The sequence below is a fragment of the Vipera berus genome (genome assembly GCF_964194415.1).
Source record: "Vipera berus genome assembly, chromosome: 8".
NCBI lineage: Eukaryota > Metazoa > Chordata > Lepidosauria > Squamata > Viperidae > Vipera > Vipera berus.
The window spans coordinates 7,403,401-7,423,534 of NC_138211.1; the positions used below are offsets into that span (position 1 = coordinate 7,403,401).

Consider the following 20,134-nt stretch of genomic DNA (forward strand, 5'->3'; position numbering starts at 1 on the left):
ATGCCAGTGGGATAATGCTAAAAAGCTTATTGAGGTCAAAAATATCAAACGCGGTGTTTAAATACAGTTTGTTTAAGTAAACAGACTGTCACTCTTCCTGAGTAGTACTTACTTCTGAGATGTAAAAGAAAAGAAGCAATATTAGCCTTTTTTTTAAATTCGGTGAGCTGAAACTATTCCAAGGGCTTATTTTTGGTAAATAGTTATGTACAGCAGGCAAGTCAACTATACAGTATTATTTATAAATAACATTTTACAATATATCTTTTGACCCTTTTATGCTGTCCAGATTTGTTGACCTTAATTTTCTTCTTTTCAGTGTTAATTTCCACTAAATATGCTCCCTCGTGCTTCTGACTATGTTTCTTTGTGATTGCTTGGATGCTTGAAATATTATTTGCCCTTTGTTTGTCAGTGTTAGGTTCTGATCCATGCAGAAATAATGACTTTTCTTTATTCAGCTGCTTGAAGTAGTGTTACATTTCCTTTTTCTTCATAAAATATTGTGTTCAGCAGGTGTTTGGCTTGAATATGTATGTCAAACTTTATCCATGTCTGAAGATCACATCTTAGATACTTAACACACCAAATATCACAGAGGTTGCATTTGAACTGTGACTTTGTATTTGTATTAAATATTAACTTTCATTTGTATTAAATTGAGTTGTGTGGAAAAGCCACTTTGTAAGTAGAATTAGTAATGACAATTTTGGTTATGCATTGGTCCTGGAACATATGCAATTGGCTGAAATTGGAATGAAATGATGAAGCCTACTGCTGCTAAAATCCTCTTTATGTCAGCCTTGTTTCAGCTCATATACTTTGTGCTAAATCGTGATTTAGGAGACGCATGGATTTTTGATAAAAGATAGCAATTATAAAAGCCAATTCCATAAACCTTTTTTCATTCAAGCTTTTGGAACTCTTGGAGTTCATAGTTAAGGCTGAAAAATGCTTCTGAAGCTCTACCCCCCCCCAAACTGTATATGAAAATTAATAAAACATGACTTTATTACTGTTAAATGTGTTCACACTAATAAATAGGAAGTCATCAATTTTCTAAACTGGTGGAATGAAACAGAAGTTTGATTAAATAGTCATATTCCTTGTTTTATAGTTTCAGCAGACTTCAAACTCATTGAAGTCTGAATGGTGTAGAATTTGATTCTCATTCTGAGATGTCAAAGGTGATTTAAAATTCATCTTTATTTTTGAACCGACTGTTTAGTACAGACATGTCAAACACAAGGCCCGGGGCCCGGATCCAGCCCGCGAAGTGGTTTCATGCGGCCCGCGAAGCCATCCTGGAAACAGTGAGGGAACGGCCCCCACTGCCTTGGCCCTGGCCCAGAGACCCTCCTTCTGCCAGAGACCCCCAGATCTGTCTCACTCCTGCCCAGGCCCCCATAGGCACCCTTGATGCGAACGATGTAGAGCTGGCCATGCTCACCCAGTAGGCCATACGCACTCTAGCCACGCCCACCCAGTAGGCCACGCCCACCCTGGCCATACCCACCCGGCCCCCTGAGGGCAACCGCAATGCTGATGCGGCCCTCAATGAAATTGAGTTTGACACCCCTGGTTTAGTATGACATGTAACTGAATAAGAGTAAAGCTATAAAATGTAACTTTTCTATGAAATAACACCCTCAACTTCATCCCTTTTGCTACATTTAGCAGAGAAAATTATTTTTTGGTTGTCAAAATATTTTTGGAGATCTGATGAATATATTTGTATATAAATGTTGTGTGTACGTGTCCGCACACATGCATGCTGTATTAAGAAAATATATTCAGGATAGGGCGATTTGAGTATTCTTAGCTGCTTGCTGTGCTTGGTAAACTATGTGGATAGACCTGCCAGCTGGAAACAGTTTTTTTTTCTTCTTAAGCACTTTATTTTTAAATTATTGTTAAACAGGTTACTCTAAGTTTTTGAACAAGCAACACCCAGAAGAGGACAGCTGATTCAGATTTAATTCTGGTATTGTGCTGAAGAACTAAATATTTTGCAGCATGGAGAGTCCAGCCTGGAGTTGTTGCACCATAAAATCTGAGGAGAGATTTAAGTCATGGCTGTCCAGTAAGACATTTCAGTATCTTTTTAATTTCTTTTGTTCCATTCAAGTTTAGTTTACAGATGACGGTTTCAATGGCTTAGGTATAATTGTGAAGGACAACACTGTGTCTGTGACAGCCTTGCCCACTGTGCAGACCTGCTACTTTCAGCTGAAAGGACTGTTCTTCCAGTTCCAGAGTTTCTGGAAGTTTCTTATCTCCATTTTGCCGTCTTCTACAAGGAATAAATGAGGGACGTGGTGGCTCAGTGGGTTAGGACGCTGAGCTTGTCGATCAGAAGGTCGGCAGTTTGGCGGGTCGAATCCCGAGTGCCGCGTAACAGAGTGAGCGCCTGTTACTGGTCCCAGCTTCTGCCAACCTAGCAGTTCGAAAGCACGTAAAAATGCAAGTAGAAAAATAGGGACCACTACAGTGGGAAGGTAACAGCGTTCCGTGCGCCTTTGGTGTCTAGTCATGCCGGCCACATGACCACGGAGACGTCCTCGGACAAGCGCTGGCTCTTCGGCTTTGAAACGGAGATGAGCACCGGCCCCTAGAGTTGGAAACGACTAGCACGCATGTGCGGGGGAACCTTTACCTTTACCTTACAAGGAATAAATCACCAGTTTTTGAGGTGCCCAACATTTTAAACAGCTGTGTTTCACTGTGTTCTGTTATTGTAACTGCACTTCGGTTTGTTTTCATTTTGCCTTTAGTAATTCAGGAATTTGCATTGGACATTTGTTTTAACATGTCTGCTTTTTCAAAAGAAAAAGTGACTTGTAACTCCTAATTAAATACCAATAGTTGTGCTGCCAAGATGCTACCATGGGAAGGCTGACCCAAATTTTAAAAACTTAAAATGATAAAGTGTTGGATTCTAGGAAGCTCTCCCCGTAGTAAAGTGATATAGGCGCCTGTTATTTGTTCCAAATAAATTAAAGAGAATAAACATTGAAAGCTTATAACGCATTCCCCGATGACTAATATTGCCAAATAAATTATTTCTTGCTTCCAAGAGTCTCATTAGAAGGGGTTTGCAACTAAAATAATGCACATTAGCATTTTAGGTTGTCTTGTGAGTTTCTGTTTATTTTTTTCTCTCTTCTAGAATCAGGGAATTATTAGACAGCCATAAAGCCCCAATTCCTTTATAATTACTTTTCTAGAGTGGCTGGCAACTATGCCCCTAATGCATAGTATGTGTTTCATAAAGATTTATGCAGGACCATCATTTGGAACAATAACTGCATCAGTAATCATAAAAGGAAATAGGTAAAGAAATGGTTCATCCTGTGTATTTATTCAAACTGTTTTGCCTCCAGGCTTTCAGGAAGCGATCATGCTAATCTGAGCCGCCTTTATTACTTGCATGATTATCAAGTCTGAAGAACAGAAGCTTGGGGTTGTGTGTGTGTGTGTGTGTGTGTGTGTGTGTGTGTGTTTGTTTGTGACCTGTATTGCATGGAAAGTAGAATTAAACCTTGGAATGTGTGTTAAAATGATAAAATGAAGGAATTCTGTAATAAAATTGAATGGGAGTATTAAGGAAACTCAATTCAGAGATAAATCTCAGGAGCACTAGAACAATAACAGTTTTGATAAACACGCTTTAGTCCTCCAGATACAAATCGCTAATAGGAAGAGGAATTTCTACTTTGAAATCTCTGCAGCGTTTTCCTTTTCTGCTAGAATTGCTGCTTTGTCGGAGTGGCATAATCCAACAGAAATGTAGACATTTTACATGGGAGCTGTCTGATTCAACTGAACAGACAGCATAATACTAGAATAAACTTGAGTGACTGATTTCCACACTTTTTAAAGAAGTGTCTGTAGTACCATCTGTTGAAAGTTTTGAAAATAACCTAAATTACATAGTGCATTTCATTAATGTTGTAACTCTTAAGGTGTGATAAATACAGCAACAGCGTGAACAGATGGGAGAAAGGAGACACAGCCAAAGTCATCGTGTTGTTATAGGTAGTCACGACGACGGTAATTGGCACTGGAATTTCCCTCAGTAAATGTTGCGATCACATAGTGTGATGTCACATGACACATCACTTACTGAGGGCAATCCCAGCCCTCCCTGTTGCGTCTGTTAACCCGGTTCCACCAGTCATTAGCCAAGGAACCACTCTGAACCAAGCCATGGCTTGGTCTGTCTCTGTTCCAAGCCACACTTCTTCCAAGAAGTGGAGGACCTATATCATCTCAGACAAGTGACTAAGTGGAATTTTCCTCCAATGGGATTTTCCCATGTATTTGACTAGGAAACATAGATAAGGCAGCCTAGAAAAGTCAGTGCCCTCCTAACCATACCCAAGCACTCCGAGTTTGTTGGCGATGTCCATTTTTCTCTATGAGTTCATGGTGACCTAACCCTAACCCTAAGTGGAATTTTCCTCCAGTGGGATTTTCCCATGTATTTTACCAGGAAACATAGATAAGGCAGCCTAGAAAAGTAAGTGTCCTCCTAACCATACCCAAGCACTCCGAATTTGTTGGCAATGTCCATTTTGCTCACTGACATAATCCTAACCCTAAGCCTCTTCTTAAAAATCTCCAGTGATGGGAGTGCCCATGATTTCTGGAGGCAAGCTTTTCCACTGGTTAATTATTCTCAGTGTTGGAAAGTTGCTCCTTAATTCCATGTTAGTTCTCTCCTTGCTGAGTTTCCATCCATTGTCTCCCCTAGTTCTTCTTTTCCTTAGACTAGCCAAACTCAAGTCCTGCAGCCGTTCTTCATATGTTTTCGTCTCCAGGCCTTTAATCATCTTAGTTGCTCTTGTCTATATTTTTTTTCCATATGTAAATGGTGATAAATAAAAATATCAGAAGGAGGAAAATGAGAAAATGATTTTAACATCTTATTTCAATAATTCCTCGTGATTACCTTAATAACCCAATGTTCTCATATTAATTCAGATTTAACAGTTTAAATTGAAAGCAGGTTTTGAAGCAGGTAAATATCACTGATTTTTACATTATTAAATTAGCAATGAGTCCTGTTTTAGATAGCAATTTTAGAATATTTGCACATGGGACAAAGCCTAGTTGTTCTACTTCTGGCAAGTTGAGAGCTTTCTGGTCTAGTATTAACGATTGAATTAGCATAATGTCATTTTTAAATTAGATTAATCAGAGATGAATTATTCAGTGCCACCGAAACAAGTTTTTTTCTTTAGAAAATCTTATTTGGAAAACCATTCTTACATAGCAAGCAAAATAATGTAATATTTGGAGCAGATAATTTTCAATGATTGTTCCCAGAAAAACATGTAACTGTTCTCAGGCAATCACCTCCATTGAATGATCTTGCTGAACCTCAAGTATTTGAAGTGAGATTTTTCTTCACTTGTTTGAATTCTTGGTTTTTCAAAACTGATTACATTTAGCATGTCTTGGCTTCAACCCTCCCAACTATTAACTTACTAAGCAAGATGATATATCAGGGCAATATAAATATATTCCTGGCGTTAACAAGATCAAATGGAAAAAATGCAGTGGTACGTGGCTGGAAGCCAAATATATATTAAATATTTAGGAATAATAACAGGTAAATAACCTTCATTGTTTGTGGAACTATTAATATGATAAAGAATACATAATGCCATGCTAATGTCAGACCCTTTTCTCGTTTGTTTCTTATTGTTACTGATGTTATACACTCTTGAGTCCATAGGTAGTCCATAGATAGTTGGGTTTAGGAGTAATTTGGATTACTGTGTATTGCTGCCTGTTCCATATGCTGTACTAATTTGGATTGCGTTCTATTCTTAGATTACTTTGCTCTTCTTCGTCATCCTTGATGACCAATCTTACTGAGCATTCCCCTCCCTCATGTCTCACATAGTGATGGTGTATCTTTATTTGTACAATTGAAAATGTCACATTTGCAGAAACACAATTTGAGATGACTGTTTCTAAATATTATATATATATATATTACTTCATAAAGTTTATGTGGTGGCGCAGAGGTTAGAATGCAGCATTGCAGGCTGACTCTGCCCATTGCCAGGAGTTCGACTCTGACTGGCTCAAGGTTGACTCAGCTTTCTATCTTTCCGAGGTTGGTAAAATGAGGACCCAGATTGTTGGGAAAAATAGGCTGACTCTGCAAACAGCTCAGAGAGTTCTGTAAAGCACTGTGGGGTGGTGTATAAGGCTAAGTGCTATTGCTAAGTGCTAAGTTATTGGCATCTAAATCTCTATATACTATCTATTGCTATGCTGCCAGCTAGAGTTTAGTCATGCATAAGACTTCAAACTGTACCCAAGAGGGGGAAAAACTGAGGACTAAGATAAGATAAAGGATAAGGATCCCCATCTCTGTTAAGTGATAAGATGCGGTTGTAATGGTATGTGGGATTGACTTTGGGAGACGGGAGGAAGAGCTGCAGCTTAGACAATAGTCAGATAAAATTTGAGTCCAAAGGAGGAAGGGTTCCAAAAGCTTCTCAGAAGAGACAGTTCCTAGTTTTAGAAAGAGTAAAAGGAAAGGAAAAGAAGGATAGATTCAAACTTGCAGGACTCTGTTAATGTAACCCTTACAGTAAAGTTGAAGCTAGCAAAGTACTCTTTGTGAGGCTTCTTATCTGGTCTACCTAGCTAGGCTAAAAGTGACATATCTGGTATAAAATACTGATAGGTAGTCCTCGACTTACAATAGTTCATTTAGTGACTGTTGAAAGTTACAGTGGCACTGGAAAAAGTGGCTTATGACCATTTTTGACCCTTGCAACTTTCGTAGCAACCCCATGATCCTATGATCAAAATTCAAATGCTTGGCAACTGGTTCATATTGTGTCTTGTAACTGTAGAGTCATGTGAATCCCCTTTTGCGACTTCTCCCGAGCAAAGTCAATAGAGAAATCAGGTTCATTTGACAACCGGGTTGCTAACACGCTAACTACAGTGATTCACTTAATAACTGTGGCAAGAAGGGTCACAGTTTGGGCAAAACCCACCTAAGAAATGTCTCACTTAACAACAAAAATTGGGGGCTCAATTGTAGTTGTAAGTCAAGAACTACTTGTAGTTCCCTGTGCACGTGACTATCTGTAACTCTGGTTTATCTTGGTCTGTGTAGGTAGATAAATATACTTCTATACAAACCACTGGACTGTAATAACATACCCATTTATGTTCTAAGAAGGCTTATGGGACTCAGAAATATAATTGGAAGTAAAGATGAAACTGAGGGGCAACATTTTTATTTTCAGCAAGCCAGTTTGCTGATTCTTAAAGTTAAAAGAATGGTTAAAAAAAATAGGAAAGTCAGGTGTCAGCTAGTGGGCCACAGGGAAGGTGCCCCTAGAAGCGTTTGTGCCCTTAGCAGGTATATTGGGGGACCAATGATAAAGGCTTATGGATTCAGAATTATTAAAAGTATTTAATTTACTCAAAAGATTCGACTTATTTATGAGTTCATCTTTTTCTTCAAGAATGATGAAGTCCTCTTTACATGCAGAAGAGGATGATTTTGTGCCTGAGCTTCAGAGAAGTATTCATCCCCGTGAAAGACCAGATTGGGAAGAAACCCTCAGTGCGATGGTAAGGCTTTATTAACAATATTATTTGATACATTCTGCTTGTAATTAACTTAAATGACCTTCGATGTGTAGAATTTTTAAAAATGCAGTGATTAGTGGAAAGTAAGCTTGAAAATCATAAAATGTTCTTACATAAGGGAAGATAATGATGTGCCTACTGAGTGTCTTCCATTAAATCATCTTAGATAGCATAGCTTGTGATTATTTATTGTCAATCATGCTGCAGTGGTTCTCAGGCTTCATTAATTTCCCCGTTAGCTATGATCCACAAAATGTGATCCCTCTCCTTGAGGAAATTAATCTTACAAGCATAAATATTACTCGCATTATAATAATCTAGTCTGGAAAATCCAGATGGCATGAATTTAAGGTAGACTTCACTTAGTGACCACAATTGGGACCAACAACTCCTCCATTAAGCAAAACTGAGTGGCAAATCACGTGGTCATGACTGTGGCAATCAGTTTCACAGCTTTAGCGTTTTGTCTCCTAATCATTGCCCTGCCCTTTGGAATATTCACTGATGCTGCGATAATTGGCATGAAGGGAATTAATTTTTGTATTTACGTTCATTGGTGAGGAAGGGATTACAAGAGAGTAAGAAGGCACACAATGGAAAATACAAATCGAAAGCAGTGTGTTAATCCTGGCAGTCATGAGTGCATTACACAAACACTCCAGTGTACTCTCTATTGTGTGCTTGCTCACCCTCTTATAATCCCTTTCTCTCCAATCTCTCTGCTCTGTGAAGTAGGGCAAGGAAAGTATGTCTGTGTGTATATGTGTGTATGCACACACACATATATGTATATGTAGACATCCATAATATTGCGAGGTGGTCCATGTGAAAAAAAAATGGCTCATCTATTCTATACTGCTTTTCAATGCAGAACTGTTTTTCAATGAGCAGATCTCATTATTTATTTCAAATCTGTAAACGATAAGTTTCATGTCTGTGTGGGGAAGGCGTTTTTCCCCAAAATGCTTAAATTATAATGCTGTAATTCTTCAGTAATGTGAACATTAGTTGGAGACTTGTATGCTTATTTATAGTAGCTCTTATCAATGCGGAATATCGCTGCCAACCGTTCTTGTGAGGGTTGCTTAAGGAGCACCTCTGACTAATCTTGTCTAGGCTGGGGTTTTGTACATGGATAAGAAAGATCAAAGCATCACCAGGGCTGTAAAGGTGATTGGGAAGAAGGCATGGTAAGCTACTTCCTGTTGTTGCCAAGAAAACTGCATGATTGTGTCCATACAGTTGCCAAGAGTCGAGCTTGACTTCAGGACAGCTTTACCTTTAAGAAAATCTGCTTTTCCCCCCTCTCCTTATGATGCTGATGTCTTTTATTTGCTTTTGTTATTCAGTGATCATTAGGGGAACTCTAGGGAGAGTGCAGTTTTTCATAGTGAGTTAACTGTTAATTGGTTTAATAGCCAATCATCTTCTGTTCAGATCTTTTCCTAGTGTTATGAGGCTGTTCTGCTTGTTTTTCTCTGATTGAAAATTAAATGGCTGTTAGATACATTTTTTTGGTCTTATTTGAATACGGAAGTTTTAGCAATTGAACTGCTACATCTTCATTGCAGTTTTGTTCTTCTGAATTACTTTATTTTTGTTTGTGCAATCCTGGGAACTGTTTTTGCAGATGTGGTGGAATAACAGTGTTTTCTTTAGGAAATCTACATTGAATACAAATTTTATACTATTTCAAAGATACATGGGATTGTTATTAATAGAAAGTACCAAGGATGGTTTCCTTATTGTTGCTTTTTTATGATGTACATTAAATACATAATTACTTTTTTTGGAAACATTTCTTTGTCCAGAAATAGCTCCTTTAGTGTTTGATTTATCAAATCTACAGTACTAGTATTAGCTTAGCGAACATTACTCTCAAGTCTTTTTGTTTCTTCTAGCTTGAAATCTGCCATTTTTCCTTAAAATGAACCATAAATTGAGAACATATGCCAGTTTTTCAGTGAAGTAGTAATCCTACATTTTAAGCCGGATGTTCCCAATCTAGTACCTCTAGATCAGGGTCTTCAGACTTGGCCCTTTTATGACTTGTGGACTTCAACTCCCAGAATTCCTCAGCCAGATTTTCAATTAGAATTTCTGAGGATGAAACAGATTATACTTTTCCCATTTACTTTAATTCTACTTCTACCTGCTTTCATCCCAAAAGTCACTTGCCAACCGAGAATTACAATCTAGCTGGGGTCCATCCATACATGGCGAGTAAAGCTAAAATAAGCTTGCTTAGTTCAGTATATTGGGAGAATTTAACCCTTGTCTTAGTCAGTATGTCAGGTCATAATATTAAACATTTATTTGTGTACAAGACTTCAACATGTAATTCTGGCTGGCATATAATAATCTAACAATAGCAAAAAAAACCACTTTACAAAAAAAGCAGTAGCCAATATAATATACCGTTCCACGGAAGTCTGATGCAGAACACCTGCAGACATGGAAATCACCACGCAAACCAACTTGCTGAATATTCTGATCCATATGGGGCTTGGGAGAATAGCCAGGTCTTTAAGGGTTTGTGGCAAGAAAAGATTGGAGCTATCTAGATTTCAGGGGAACTTGCTCCATAAGGCAGGCACTGTGACAGAGAAGGCACATCTTTGCAATGCTGCCTCGTTCAGATTTGGTGGGATGAGCAGAGACAGGCGGTCCTCTAAGTTATCTGGACCGTACCTGTAATACTGGGGCCCAGCATGACATTTATTTATTTATTTATTTATTTATTTATTTATTTATTTATTTATTTATTTATTTATTTATTTATTTATTTATTTATTTATTTATTTATTTATTTATTTTAATTCCATTTATATCCCGCCCTTCTCCGAAGACTCAGGGCGGCTTACAAGCTTAGCAGTAGCCTTCATTCTATGTATATGCCTGCAACATGAATGCAACATTGTGTTTTTGTTAATTTAGATTTAGTATACTGTATATACACCAAGCCTTCGCATACACAATGAAGTTCTAATCTAAAACATTACCGGTACATTCTTTTTAAATGCTATGATGCTCTAGTTCTCTGCTACAGGGGGAGAAGATGCTTTCTTTACCTCTAGAAACTCACCCAGTTGATAAATATCCACACGGAGGAGTGTTAGAAACTGGATATTCTTTTCAAATTTAATTTAATTTAATTTAATTTATTAATATTTCTATACCGCCCTTCTCCCGAAGGACTCAGGGCGGTGTACAGGGCAAGAGTAAAATACAAAATTACAAAAGTTAAAAGTAATTAAATATATGCCCGTTAAAAGAACAATTAATACATAATAAATAACCCCAATAAAATAATAATAACCCCCCCAATCCCCCCTCAGGCCAGGCCGGCTTGTTCGAACAAGTATGTTTTTAGGTCGCGGCGGAAGGAGCGGAGATCGGGCGCCGTCCGGAGCTCAACTGGAGATATAATGGAGATATAATGCCTTTTAAATCAAATACTGGTGTTGGAAATCTTGCTAGAGTCATTTTTTTAAAAAAATGAACTCAGGAGTTGTGTATGATAATTAAGACCTGGCTCCTGCAGCTGTCAAATTTCCCATCACCCAGCTTCCCAGAAATAAAATAATGTTTGCAGTAGGCTTTTATTTTCCTCTCAAACGAGTCTTGTCGCTGACATATTTATTCTCTGACAGCTCATGCAAAAACTGGCATTTCATTAAAAAAAAAAGTTCTGCAACTTTCCTAAATTCAGTGGTGGATCTTATCGTTATGCAGCTAAGTTATTAATTTTTTTTTTGGAATGTGGTGTTGGTATAAAAGGCCATTCTGTGTGGAGGAGCCCGTTGCTTTTCAAATAGTCATGCTGAAGCTTGTTTCTTAGTACGATAAGGCAGGTAGATCCAGAAGCCTTTTAGAGTTCCTCCAGAATGTGAGAAGTATTTGATGTGAAGATGATGGCCATGTTACATACTTGTTCCAAAACTCAGGATCCGGCTTCAATACCTATTAGTCTTGTTTTTAGATAGGGATCTAAGTGCACTTCTGTTTGTGTGTTTGAGGATGACTCTGGCAAAATGGCAATTAAAATGCTTCAGATCAGATCAGATGGTTATATTCTTTATATACAAGGCTGGGAAAAGAGAAGCAAAAAAAAATCGATTAGTATGACCACGTATTGAGAGAAAGGGACCTAATTGAAACCCTGGAAGTTGAAACGGACACACAGACACAACACCCCGATGGTATAGTATGCCTTGATTTCTGCATTCTGCAGTAGCTGATCTTATGAGTACTTTACAACAACAACACGTTTATCTAACCTTGTTGAAGGTTTGAAAGGTTCTGTTAAAATGACTGAATGTGGGGGCTGAGCAGCTGAAGATTTGCGAATCAAGCCGTGCCTGCGTGAAGTCTGGCACTATGAGATAAGTAGGATTGATTCCAACAATGCAGGTCGAGTTGTTAACCACCTGGACTTTGCTTATAGCTTGAATTCATTTTATGGGAGTTTTTTAAAAGAGCAAATTTTATCTGACATCCTAGGGATGGTAAAAGTTTAGCTGCAGAGACGGCTTGCTTTCCTGGTTCTCTCATTTCAAACTCAAGGTCAAAAGGAGGCACAGCAGTAAAAAATCAGAATTAACAGACGGCTAGGAGTCAATGATTAATAACCCGCCATATTCTTCAATAGTTACTACAGTGTCCTCAGAGAATTCATTATTTCAGCTTTTTAGTCTCTTAGGTCAGAACGTGACGGGTTTTTTTGTGTGTGTGTGTCCGTGAAATTGCTGTTAACTTGCACCATGGACATATGATGTAGTAAATAAAAATGTGTTCCCATGTGAGGAATAAGCCCCTTTCTATACATCAGATTCTCTTTGCCTTGGAACTCATTTATTTGATAACAGATTTCATGAATTACCGTAAGCTTCCTGTATGCATCACCATTGCTCTCCGATTGCATACCTGGTTTGTAGTCAGTATGCAACATTTTCTCCCCCAGCTCTTTGACTTGCCTTGTTTGCCAAATGCAAAATATTGCCAATAGCTACGAGTAAATTGATGAAGTTCATGTCCCAGTTAACCAGTTCATCTTCATTGGGTCAGAGCAATTTCTGTTATGGCTACTAACATGAGAGTTTGTTTGGAAATAGGTTCTAAATGAAGAAATTAAGACATAATTGCTTCCAAACTTCTGGCAGATCCGATGGACTTAAATATAGATTCTTGACCTGTTTATTAAAACCAGCATTTCTCTTTTGAGACAGAATCTTTTCCCCACAGTAATTATACAGAAAACAGCTTCTACCTATTTTTTTGTCTTTCCATTCTCCCAGTGATAGTTGTTGGGGAATTGGGTGAAGATGACTTGCAAAATGCTTGCTATCTTTATAATGAGTTCATCCTGTTCAACCTGGCACTTATTTTAAAAATGCAGCTGCAAGGATTCCTCTGCCATAGTTCAGGTGGAATACTTGTGCTGTACAGTAACTTCAGAGAAGGATAAAGCTGGAGTTTTGGATTATGAAGATTATGCCCTGAGGCTATAAGGGCCTGTATGGAGAGGAACTGTCTGGATTTCAACCCTAATAAGACAAGTGGCTTTAGGTTTTTGAGCTAAATTCCAGTGAGTTGTCATTATTATTAACTCTGGATGGGGTAGCATTCCCCCAAGCAGAGTTGGTGTCCAACGTGGGGGTCCTCTTGGTGTTATGACTCCTTCTGAAAGACCACATGGCAGCCATAGCAAGGGAGGGAGCTTTGTGAAAATTAATATTGTATGTCAGTTGAACCCATTCCTAGATCAAGATGCTTTGCTTGCAATCACTCTTTTCACAGTCAATTCTTAGCCGCTTCCTGACTGCATTACTGCAGCAGACTTTTGCCCATCCTGCCAGGTCCAAGTTTAAGAGCGTGCTCCAGATATGGTTAGAGAAAACAACAAAAAAAAACAACAAAAAAACCCCAACCACGTAGATTTTAAGCCAGAATTATTTCCGTTGGGTGTAATTGCAGGAAATTATGAGAAAGAACAGGGACGCGGTGGCTCAGTGGGTTAGGACGCTGAGCTTGTCGATCAGAAGGTCGGCAGTTTGGCGGGTCGAATCCCGAGTGCCGCGTAGCAGAGTAAGCGCCTGCTACTCGTCCCAGCTTCTGCCAACCTAGCAGTTCGAAAGCACGTAAAAATGCAAGTAGAAAAATAGGGACCACTACGGTGGGAAGGTAACAGCGTTCCGTGCGCCTTTGGCGTCTAGTCATGCCGGCCACATGACCACGGAGACATCCTCGGATGAGCGCTGGCTCTTCGGCTTTGAAACGGAGATGAGCACCGGCCCCTAGAGTTGGAAACGACTAGCACGCACGTGTGGGGGAACCTTTACCTTTACCTTTACCTATGAGAAAGAATGTGTATATTTAATGTTACATGTATTAACTGCAGCGAGAATTGTATTTACTCAACTTTGGGAAGATGAAGAATTACCAGCGGAGGAAGAGATAATCAGGAAAATTTTGGACTGTGCAGAAATGGACAGACTTACATTGAAAATGAAGGAGAAAGAAGATTCGGAATACTTTAGAACCTGGGACCCATTTTATCAGTGGCTAGAAAAATGAGGTAGAGAGAAAGGAGTTTAACATGTATTAGTAAGCTAAATATTGGAACCCAGACAACATGTTGCTGATAAAATATTATGGATTTGTGATTATAAAAATGAATAAAATATGTTTATATATATAAAAAAGAGTGTGCTCCAGGTCCCTTCACTTAAACATTGTTATCTGATAGGACCTCAAAGATACACCTGTACTGTAGGTGCCCCAGCCTTTTAGACAATCATTCTCTGATAGTTAGACATCCCCGAACCTCTGACCTTCCGGAAGGTTGGGAAAACAGTCTTGTCCCTTAGCATTGGGCTAAGATTGATATGAGCCAGTGATGGAAGTTATGGTGGAAAGTGTGATGCTAGTTTATATTGGTGATATGATTGTTTTATTGGTTTTGTTCTAAGCCGTCTAGAATTATTGTATAAGAATTGATAGGTAGATTGATTGGTTGATAGATGGATTGGATGGATGGATGGATGGGTGGATAGACAGACAGACAGACTCAGAAAGAGAGCAATGTGGATCTTCAGAAGGGACTTCGCATTTTGATTTGGAAATTGTTCATACCATCTATCAGTTTAAAAGTAAAACCAAAAGAAAAAAATACCATACACAAGGCCCTTTTTATGAACAATAGACTGCACAAATTTTATTCTATTCTTTAAAGAAGGATCAAAGGGGTAATAAACATGTAAAGTTTTTTACACAAGGGTGATTATTGTAGCAGTAGTCTAAGTCATGTTGTCTACATACTTATAATAGAAAACAATGATTTCCTCTTTTAAGAATAAGTCCAGTTTCTTTCCACATTCATATGATTCCTTCCCCAGTTGGGGTCTTTGACACACAGCTTCTGCTTTTGATTCAGTTGTAGTTTAGGTTGTTGTTTGAAGTGTAAATTATAATTAATTTTAACCATGATTTATTGTAGTTAATTCAATAAATATATGGGGTGAACAAAATCCAGTCATTCAAATGGATGAATTATGCCTAATTGAAAATGAAAACAATAGCCTCTAAGTTTCCCCTTTTGGCTAATTGACCATCAATTGCTGGGGTTTCATTTTTTTTCTTTTTTGGTTGTGAGCTCTGCTTCTTTGGAAAAGATTCTCCAATTGTAATAAAATGAACCCATAATGAATGACCTTTAAATGTCGCCCTTAACTCTGCCTATAAACCTACATAAATTTATTTGGAATCATTGTCAGGAGTACTGAACTCCTTTATGGAATTACTTTGCCTGTGACATTTTAGTAATTGATCAGTAATTAACTGTCCCAAATATGTGTACAGTTTTCATTCAGAACAAGCAGCTTTATTCAGTTGTGTGTATCTGGGTGACTAATTAAAAATGGTAGCACTTCCATGCATCACCTATGCCAGGGGTAGGCAACCTTGGCTCTTTTGTGACTCATGGACGTCAACTCCCAGAATTCCTGAGCCAGCATGGCTGGCTCAGGAATTCTGGAAGTTGAAGTCCACTAGTCACAAAAGAGCCAAGGTTGCCTACCCCTGACCTATGCCAAGCTCTAAAGATGAGAGTGGCCTGCAGGAACAGCCCCCAAAATGCTTTTCACTGGACTTCCTTATTATTTTCCTTGAAAATGTTTCGCTTCTCATCCAAGAAGCTCCTTCAGAACTTCAGAACTGAAGAAGCTTCTTGGATGAGAAGCAAAACATTTTCAAGGAAAAAACCCAAGGAAGTCCAGTTGCCTTTCAAAAAGCACCTTTGGGACAACCATAACCTGGATGATTGAGAATCTCCATAGAGGTCCTGCAGGAATTGGTTTCCCATAGCAGCCACAGATAGTGCTGTACAATTCAGATGGCTTTGGAGGCCTGGAGCTCCAATTATAATTTATTTTATTTATTTATTTAATTGGATTTGTATACCGCCCTTTCCCGAAGGACTCAGAGCAGTTAACAGGGTAATTAAAACAAGAAATACAAAAATTAAAAACAATTAAAAAGATTATAACAGTCCCTGAAAAAGTAAAAAACCCCAATTAAAATTAGAATTAAAATTCTCAGCCTGGGCCAGAGAGCTCGAAGAGCCAGGTCTTCAGGTCCCGGCGGAATGAATAATGATTAAGATGAGGATCTCTGATAGCTGCCTCACAGTATCTTGGAGGGATTTATTGGAGAGACTGAGTTGGAGCACCATACCACTTCACTCCATTAAGAGGTCAAAGAGGTGCGGACCCAGGAACAAGTTGGAGGTTAGAACATAGGGACGAATAGTTGGAAATGGAAGTATGAGGAAGAGGATACGAATTAAATGAAGATTGGGATGGTTTGTCAGATGACCAGGCCACTTTGAAGGTATGGAGTAGATAGAAGATGTTTGAAGGGGTTTGGACCTAGAGCAGGGGTCTTCAAACTTGGCCCTTTTATGACTTGTGGACTTCAACTGCCAGAATTCCTCAGCCAGTATGCCTGGCTGAGGAATTCTGGGAGTTGAAGTCCACAAGTCATAAAAGGGCCAAGTTTGGCTGAGGAATTCTGGGAGTTGAAGTCCACAAGTCATAAAAGGGCCAAGTTTGAAGACCCTGACCTAGAGGATATGGTTCTGATGTGGCTTTGTGGATGATGGGACAGTAGTTTGTTCTGAAAGTCACTCTTTATGATTCTTGTATTCCTTCACTATTCCCAAGCCAGATTTACACTTGACTTTCACCAAAAGTTCCAAGAAGCGATAGGCTAGATATATATATATATTCCTTTATAGGGTAGGGTTCTTAGTCTCCATGACCACCATGGAGGTAATATTAGGTTTGACTCATTTAAAGCTGTTTGGTTAGGAATTTAAGATTGAGTGACTCCTCCCCCTCTTCTTTATTCTTTAACATTTAAATGAAGCTGCTGAGAGAGATCATCCAGTTGTTTGAGGGTGCAATTGCCACCAACATGCTAATGATATCCAGATATACAGCTGTAATTGGCAACTGCCTCTACCTCTAAGAGAAGCTTGGAGACGATTGTTGTGTCCATGTTATACCCTGTAGAGGGAGATTAAAACTGCCTATTGGAAGTTCTGCTGATACCCTGCATTTTCTACAAGGGGCATCTACCTAGTAATTATTGAGTTATGAGCAGGTACTTAACAATGATAGGAAACTGTTCAGTGACAATTGTAGGAAACAGGATAACAATTCCTCCCCCCCAAAAGGAATTGTCTTCTACTTACAGTTCCTTCTTCAATCTGTTGTGTCCAACTCGGGAAAAGATATTGATGCAGATAAAAAGATAAGGACTGAATTTAGTATGTGTCACTTACACCTAGTTTTTTTTAAAAAAAGTATTGTATCTCTATTTCTTTTAATTAAAAACATTAAGGGATTACAGTTATAATACAAAGGCCCAACTAAGTTTAAAATACATTTTAAATAGAATCATGCTTCTTTGTTTCACTGCTGCTCAAAGCGTTCTCAGAAATAGACAGATTTTTTCTTATTTTAGATATTCTGGACACATAATTCACATTGTTAAAATATTTGGTACGTGCAGAGACAAGTCACGTCATCCATCTGGAAGTGTAAAATATCATATGCATGCTTAAGTCGACCAAATCCTATGGTAGCAGCTAATCTGTAGGTAGCAGAATTGGTGTCTTATATTTGCTGAAAGTGAATTAAACTGCAAAATCACTGAGTTTTTTGCCTCTCTTTTTGCAGGCAAGAGGAGCAGACATCCCTGAGATTTCTGGAGAGTTATCCTTGCGAACCTGTGGCAGCACAGCTAGCATGAAAGTGAAAAATGTGAAAAAGTAAGATGTTTTGTTTCATCCTTGCAACGTCAGTGGAATTCTCAGTATTCTTAAATGTCGACTCCCAAGATACTGGTTGACCTGTTGTCGGTATAACAGGTGGAATAAGTAAATTAATCCCTGTTGAACAAAAGCAATAGAAAATAAAAGGTAAAAGTTTCCCTGTCCAGTCATGTCCAAATCTAGAGCTTGGTGCTCGTCTCTGTTTCTTGGCTGAGAGAGCCAATGTTGCCCAAAGATGTTTTCCATGGTCATGTGGTCAGCATCACTATACATCAGAGGCTCAAAGAAGTGGTACCTATTGATCTACTTGCATTTGCGTGCTTTTGAACTGCTGGGATGGCAGGAGCTGGGGGCAAGCACTTTGCTCTTGAACCTGGCTTGCAGCCTTCCAGTTGGCAAATTCTGTTTCTTTAACTGCTGAGCCATTGTGCCCCCCCCTTCAGTAGGAAATACGCTCACTTCAACAGAAAGCCTGCCCACATTCTCTGCCTTTCCCTCCCCCCTTTTAACCGCCAGAAACCAAGGCAGGGCAGTGTTTTGCTGATTTCTCTTTTTCCAAGCTCCTCCTCCTGCAACTGTGCAGATCTCTGAAATGAGCTGGTTTCTAAATGGGTTAAGGGGTTGGGATTCTGTGCTGCATCCCAGCTACCAGAGTAACTATCATTAACAGATCTCTATACCAACCACTATTTAAAGCCGGCTTGTCTGCTTTCACCTTCTGTGCCTTCAGGCTCCAGTCTTTTGGTGCAGTGGCTTCCGCAGATAGAGCATTATCTCAACTGCAGTCTTGTGACTGGAATGAACCAACTCTACCTCACTGCTTTTGATTCTGGTGGCAGAGCCTCCTATCTCAAATCAGGCATCAAACCAAGGCAGGAACTTTCTATATCTTAAGAAGAAAAAGTTGCCTCCCAGTGCCATTTACAAGAAAAGTTTGGCGAAAGGCTTATCTTAACTATCACAAATTGGAGGAAGGACTTTTTTTTGAGCTTCACTTCCTTTCTTCCTCCGTAATTCCCCTCTGTTCCAGTTTAATCTGCTGGTAGGGTGGGCTTGTATTTGATCCAGTAATGACTTGAAATTCAGAAAAGTGTCCAGAAATGGATTTGTTCGGAACTCTCATCAATCATGTGCGGATTCTGCAAGAGAAGCGGATGACCCCGTTTTCTCGTGGGGAAAGACCAGGTGCTAACTCTCATTTTTCTTTTAAAGCCCTAAGGGAAGAATGAACGATGATCATACATGCTTTGTTCACAACCAAAAATGTGCTTCAGGACACTGTTTCTGCACTGCTAAAATACAGCTTCAGCAATACCTATCATTTTGTAACCCCAAGTCAAAGCTAGAAAATAATTAAAATGCATGCTTGGCTCCCAGATCTACCAGTATATAGAACTGATGGACTGGAATTCCTTTCACAAATAATACCTGTCAACTGGGATAGATATATGAAGTTTATTCACCTTTCTTGGTTGTTTCTCTGCCCTTCAACCTTCTACCTCTTTTGGCACTAAAAGACAAACTCCTTGCCTCCCTATTTCATTTTCAGATGCAGGGTCTTTCCGGATGGAGTTTGTCTCCTAACAACAAATAATACTTTATAATTTGCTTTCTTCCCTAGAAACCTTTCCTTTACTGCTTCTTTGTGTTACAAAGACTATACTCCCTTCTTCTGGGGGATTTGGAACGATAAGACAATGTCAGGAGAACTTTTGCTTTATTAAAGTGTCAGTTCTGATTTCTGCAGTAATATACTCCAGACTTGTTTCTTGTGTTTCAGGTTGTCCTTCACCAAAGGCCATTTTCCAAAGATGGCAGAGTGTGCACACTTCCATTATGAAAATGTGGACTTTGGCAATATACAGGTGAGAATGTTAAATCGGGTTAAACTCTTTCACGGGTTGTGTTGGGAGATGCTTTGTCTTTAGCGTATATTTTCAGACCTCACCTAATGATCCTATACGTTCATCTTCTGCCTGTTTCGCAATCTTGTATTCAATTTCCAAACTTCCTGCTTCCGGAGTGATTTATGATCAGCAGGCTTTATTATGCATGCCCATTGCACCACATACTGTCAGTCCTGTTTTGAATCCTTAATCTTTCCCTGTATATTTGAATGAACATGGTCATTTCTATGCTAGTCACTGGGGAATAATAATGGAATTC

At 38.9% G+C, this 20,134-nt stretch overlaps 1 protein-coding gene across 4 annotated transcripts in view; it reads left to right on the forward strand.

Moving 5' to 3' along the window:
* ARHGAP32 (Rho GTPase activating protein 32) overlaps window positions 1–20,134 on the forward strand; it is a 133,522-nt gene that overhangs the window by 29,649 nt on the left and 83,739 nt on the right. For 3 of the 4 annotated variants that reach the window (XR_014027175.1, XM_081333460.1, XM_081333461.1), the window contains exons 2-4: window positions 7,506–7,614; window positions 17,874–17,965; window positions 19,749–19,833. Coding sequence is in view for 3 of the 4 variants with exons in the window: in XM_081333460.1 (XP_081189586.1) it covers window positions 7,507–7,614; window positions 17,874–17,965; window positions 19,749–19,833 (285 nt within the window). In the remaining variant the exon portion in view is untranslated. The remainder of the gene's footprint in view (window positions 1–7,505; window positions 7,615–17,873; window positions 17,966–19,748; window positions 19,834–20,134) is intronic. The other variant, XM_081333462.1, reaches the window with a different exon arrangement.